The 6,000-nt window shown below is 51.2% G+C and overlaps 1 protein-coding gene across 2 annotated transcripts in view; it reads right to left on the reverse strand.

Moving 5' to 3' along the window:
- The window catches only part of ZNRF3 (zinc and ring finger 3), a gene marked incomplete at its 5' end in the record, with an annotated part of 153,229 nt that extends 150,432 nt beyond the window's left edge, over positions 1 to 2,797 (reverse strand). For both annotated transcript variants that reach the window (XM_080820888.1, XM_080820889.1), the window contains one exon: positions 2,498 to 2,797. In XM_080820888.1, coding sequence (XP_080677014.1) covers positions 2,498 to 2,797 — 300 coding nt within the window. The remainder of the gene's footprint in view (positions 1 to 2,497) is intronic.
- Between the last annotated feature and the right edge of the window lie 3,203 nt (positions 2,798 to 6,000).

Here is a 6,000-nt window from a genome sequence, read left to right on the forward strand (position 1 = left end):
CATGGACAACAGCACTATAGAACCCCACTGGAAATAACACAAGCAATGCTTCAGTGCCACTGTTTAGATTTAGTTATCGGAAAATGAACTCTGCTCTGAAGATCATAAAAGATTAAATAGCAAATCACACACAATTATTTTAAGATAGTAAATAAAAGGTTTGAGAAGTTCAATAAAGTGCTTAGAAAAAAACATGATTAATCTGAAGCTGAATATCAATTTGTTTCTTCTACATTGTCATTTTTCATACAAAATGTTACATTCCCTCCCAGCAGTCCTGAAACACCAGCTTCCCTTACAAAAACATTTTTCAGGGCTGATAGGGGCCACGCCAGTTACTTCAGTCCTGGCAGTATTCGAAGAACTAATAAAAGCATGCCAACCTCTGTACGCACATGGCCCTGAGAGCCACACTGAGCTCCGTTTCTGCACTCGAGAGGATCAGCAAGTAGGCCCCCCACAATAAAGTTTTTAAAGATATGGAGTGAGAACAGCAAGAAATGACTATGCAGACAGCTCAGATAAACTCACCAACACACTGTGCAGTTATAAAGGAATTAAGGACACCTATTAGTGATTGCTTAACAGTTCAACTTATTAAATACCATTTAAGTCATTTTTCTTTACTTAGCAATTGTTGACTTAATTTGGGGGGGCACTAAGCTAATGGACTGCAAAAGAGTTAGATAAGCACTTCAAAAAGATTCAAAAGAGAACAGATTCCTTCTGCCAAATTCATACATTCCCGCTGTACTCACAAGGGTAAAATAGCTACAAATGGTGTGTTTAAACTGCTAATTTTGTATTAAACGGTGAACCCAGGATTATCTCAAAGCCCAGCACTACCCATAATGGATAGCCCGCCAGACAAACTACGGTGGAGAAAGAGTACAAGTTAAAACACTGCAGATAAAAATCGCAAACTTCAAAAGTCTCCTTCAAAAAGTGAAGTGCCACGTTAAAACATCTTTTCTCTTAGAAAGCTTTAAATCAAACATTTCTAAAGCCATCAGGGCACAGTGAAAGCCTCAAAGAGAAACAAGGAGTTACAAGGAGCAATCTTTAAGATTCAAACTATTCTTGAAGACCGCCACTAAAATGTGTAGGAATCTTCAGTAGACCATCTTCTCTAAAGCTTATAAATTAAAGACCATAGTTATAACATGAGCAAGGAAAAAAGTCCAAAGCCTTTAACATATGTAGTCACAGAACTCAAACATGTGTTTCCCCTTCTATTTACCCTGCAGAAGTTTAAGATGGGGATAAGAGCCGTGTGAGGCAATGCTGCTGATTAATCGCCTGGCAGGGGTGCCTCCCCCATCTTTGTAAGGACACACCTCTAAGGAGCCAAGCTGCACAGCTCCCTGTCCCATGCACGCAGGGCTGAGTATGCACCACGGGAGGGGAAAGGAAGAGGCTGCCATGCAATCATCCGTACAGTTCCCTTCTCTTCATTCATAAGTCATCCAAGAGTAAAGCACAGAAGGCCCCAAGCTCAGAGCCCTGCAGCCATCCCATCACCTCCAAAAAGGCTCCAAATCAAGCCAACCATTTCAAATCGCCCGCATCCGAGGCATGCATATTAACCGCCACAAGTGCGCTGGCAGTCTACTAACAAGTTGATAAAATCATAGCCAAGGAAGCGGGAAGGCATCTACCCAGCTCAGCAACCGCAGAGGCTTCAACTCAGTCCCTCCTCCAAAGTGTAGGCACGGCTTAAAAGCTCTGCCTCGCCAGCTCCCTTTGGAATGCAGACCTCTCTCATTGGGAGCAAAGTGGGGAGGCCCTGTCAGTGAGCGACCCCGTCTCCCGATTTCCAGGCCCTCCGCAGAAGTCTTTGGCCCAGGAGCAAGGCAGGCTGTCTCCCTCCCACCCTCTGTAATCTGAGGCACGCAGAGAAGGCTGCCTTCTCCGGCCACTCCAGGGCACTAGCGATCCCCACTCCTCGGCCAGCTCCCCCTGCTTCCCTGCCTGCCGCTGCTTGTCCAGAGCCCTGCAGGGGGGTCAGCGCCCAGGTGAAGCTGGCCGCAGGTTCCAGGAAAGAACCTAATGTGCAGCCCGCGGACAAACCTGGCTACTACTCTCAAAAAGAACAGGCAAGGATGGAAAGCAAAGCCTGTGACCTGAAACAAGCCACCCCATCCTTCATCACTCTTCTTTCCAAAGTTGGCATTCAACAGGTAGTTCCAGGACTTCCACCTGAGGCAAACCGAAATGCCCAACCGGCCCAAGCGGGCCGCCCCAACGTGGGTATCCGGACCCAGGGTCCCCCTCCCGCCCCCCGGCCCCACAGGAGACAGAGCCCCCACGTGCACTCGCCCCCCGCCGCGGCGCCCTGGAGGCCGCGTCCCGCCCGCCGGCCGGGGAGGGATGCCGCCGACCTCCTCGCCGCCCCTCCCGCCCGCCAGCCCGCCAGCCCGCGGCGGGGTCGGCGGGCGCAGCCCCCGGAGCCATCTTGTGGCTGCGGCGGCGCGGGGCCCGGGCGGCGGGCAGCTACCTGCACGATCTCGCCCTCCGCGCTGAGCGTGGCCCCGGCCCGCGAGAAGCGGCCCGTGAGGCCGGTGGTGTAGGTGGTGTAGTCGCCGCTCGGGCTCGACTCGAACAGCACCACCTCCACAAACGCCGTCTCCTTGGCCCGCGCCGCGCCGGGCCCCGCGGCCGCCAGCAGCAGCCCGAGCAGCAGCGGCAGCGGCGGCGGCGGCGGCAGGCGGCGGCCGCGGGGGCCGCGGGGGCGGCGGCGGAGGCGGCGGCGGCGGCGGCCCGGGGCCCCTGGGCGCCCGCCCGAGCGCGGCCTCATGGTCCTGCGGCGGGAGGGCGCGGAGGGCGGGCGCGGCCGGGCATAGTCGCGGGCCGGCGGAGGACCGAGCGCGGGCGGACGCCTCACAGCCCCATCGCGGCGGCGGCGGCGGCGGCTTTGTGGGTCGCAGGCTCGGCTCGGCTCCCCCGGCCGTCGCGCCGCGGCCCTTTCATCTGCTCCACGTGAGGGGTTATCCCCGCCCCGGCAACGTCGTGACCCGCTCTCCCCTCCCTCCCCGCACTCGACCGCCGCGGCCGCCGGGGGGAGCGGGAAGGCGGGGCGGGCGCGGCGGGGGGCGGCCCGACGGCCGGGCACGCCCCCGAGCTCGCTCCGCCCCCTCATCCCAGCCCCGCCCCTCGCCGACAGTCTGCGCTCCACCCCAGTGTTCTCGCTCCGCCTACCGTCTTGCTCCGCCCCATCGTCCTCTCTCCGCCCCTCCCCCTTCATCTGTACCCCGCCCCCTCATCCTCGCTCCGCCCCCACGCTGTAGCCCCACCCCTTCATCCGCGCTCCGCCCCCAGCGGCAGACATTTCTCGGCTCGGTTGCCAGAGTTCGGCGGGAACCCGGACAGCATCCTGCTGACAGGCGACTGCGTTCTCTATGGAGGCTCCACGCCTCCTGGTCCCGTGCGGTAGTTAGGGCCTTGTCCTTCCCGGCTCTGCGGCCCCAATCCACAGTTCCCGGGAGCCCTCACCCGGCTCTCGACCCTCACCCCCCACCTCTGGGATCGAATGGGAGATGCCCCCGCGGGTCACAGCCGGTTGCGGCTCAGCCGTGCCTCTCGAGACGCGTCTGGTTCTTGCCCCAGTGTCACTAAGACAGTTACTCAACTTGGGGGACGGAGGTGGGAGCCATTTAACCATGGGATTCTGATGGAGTTCATCTTTCTGCAGCCCAGAAGCTGTAACTCAAACACCCCCCCCAAGAGGGTTCTGGAACTTTGAGTCTCTCCGTGTGCAGAAGGCCAGAGTAGTCCAACACCATCAGTCTTTATGCACAGAATGATGGCTGCAAATTTAAAGTAGCAAATACATGCTCCAGGGCCCAGGGGTCCCCAGTCGCCCAGGAGATAAACTTTTCAAGTCCCCGCCCCCCTTTGGAACTTGCCTTTTCCGTCCTCTTCTAGCCCTATGAAAATCAAACTCTTCCCTCAAAATTGAGATTCAATTCCCACTTCCTCCGTGGACTTTTCCTTCTCTCAGCAAAATGGCTTTCTTCAGATATCCGCAAATATTTGGTTAGGATGATCTGCTTCTATTTGCTACCACACCCAAAATACTAAAAAGACGAAAAGGAAACTCAATGAGTATTGTCTTGGGTAAACAATTTACCAAGGTTACATTTTAAAGCAGAAAAAATGTTTGCAAAATGCAGAATAGAAAATACACTCGAAAAAATCCACTAATCTGCATTGCCACATTTGGACCACCCAGAGTTTCTGCTTAGGAAACTCCCCCCAGATGGAACAGTCCAGTCATTAAGGGGGAAGTCCATTACTACAGCCCACCTATGACACTTCACAGTATTTGAAATTCAAGGTCACAATCAACTGATGAATGAGTCAACAAAAACAGTATATCCCTACGAAGCACTGGTACTGGGCTACAATATGAATGCACCTTAAGAACTTTTGGTCAGTGAAAGAAGCCAGTCACAAAGGACCACATGGTGTATGATTCCATTTACATGCAATGTCCAGAATAGGCATATCTACAGAGAAAGAAAGTAAATTAGTGGTTGCCAGAGGCTGGAGGGAGGCAGGAATGGGTAGTGACTGCTAACGGGTTTCTTTTGGGGTGATGAAAATGTTCTGGAATTAGATAATGCTGATGGTTGCACAAGTCTGTAAATATACTAAAACCCACTGAATTATACACTGTAAAAGGATGATTTGTCAATTATATCTCAATACAGTTGTTTAAAGAACTTCAAAGTCATTAGTGGTATTTTCATGAAAACACACACACACATACATACACAGATTACCGTGTAAGGCTATTCTCTGCCCTTTGAAGGCTTAGTTCAAATATCATACCCTCAGGACCCAGGCTGCTATATTTAAAATGACAGTGTGCCCCCTCTCCCCAAATCCCAATCTTCCTTGACCTGACCCCCGCTCCCCACCCCTGTGGCATTTATCACCTTCTAACATACTAAATGATTTGCTTACTTATTTTTGTCTCTCTTCCACGCCCCAAATACACACATGCCAGAGAGCAAACTCTTTATTGGCAAGGATCTTGTCTCGATCACTGACTTAGGCCAAAGCTGCCTGGCCCAGAGTAGGCACTGAATACATATTTGTTGCATGAATTAATGACTAAATGAATGAGTGATAAGCTCATCGTTTTTGTATCCCTCCCATTTTTCAGACATTTGGGGCAGCCTGCTAACTAACAGCTGCTTAGGAGCACTGGACTTCTTGGGACCAAAATAAATTCCGAATGTGGGGAAGAGCAACAGTCCTTCCCCTCAAAGACTGCAACGAAAACCCAGACGAGGGTCAAGAAAAGAAACCGACTTCAATTTTTAAAACTCTGTTTAAAGAAATACATGGTTAATAATAAAACACAGGCCAGCGACACAAAGGTAACACAATTCATCTCTCACCCGTAGTAAAGTTGTTTAGGAATGGAGATACTTACTGAGTAATGAAGTTTCACCAAAATCTGATGGGTAGTGAGGGGAGATAGGAAATAACTTCAAATAAGAGATAAGACCCATTGGCTAGGAGCAAGGACTGGATCGAGTGATAGGAGTGAAGAGAAGTCAAACCCATTCATTATTTTAAATGGCTCATCCCTAGTTAGGCCATCCTGAGTGTAACTTATCTTGTTCTTTTCTCTACTGATCAGACGCAGCTCAGATGAAAATAACGAAGAACAGGTGCATCAGAATCAGTTAAAGCTGCCAGACCTTTGGCAAATCTCACTGACTTAGGCCAAAAACCCCACAAAGCTTTGGGAAATGTTCCACCATCAATGTTCTATTTATATGACCAAAGAGGGAAGTATAGGGATTCCAAATCCATAAACATATCCTTTAGTACCTAAAGAGACTTTGTCTATGCTAAGTAAAAACAGACATGGATATTCACGGTAGTCTTGTTTTTAATAGTAAAAGATAAGAAACAACCAACATGCCCATCAATAGGGAATTAGTTAAATAAATTATGGTACATTCAGTTAATATATAGGACTCA

Source organism: Martes martes (assembly GCF_963455335.1).
Source record: "Martes martes genome assembly, chromosome: 13".
Lineage (NCBI taxonomy): Eukaryota > Metazoa > Chordata > Mammalia > Carnivora > Mustelidae > Martes > Martes martes.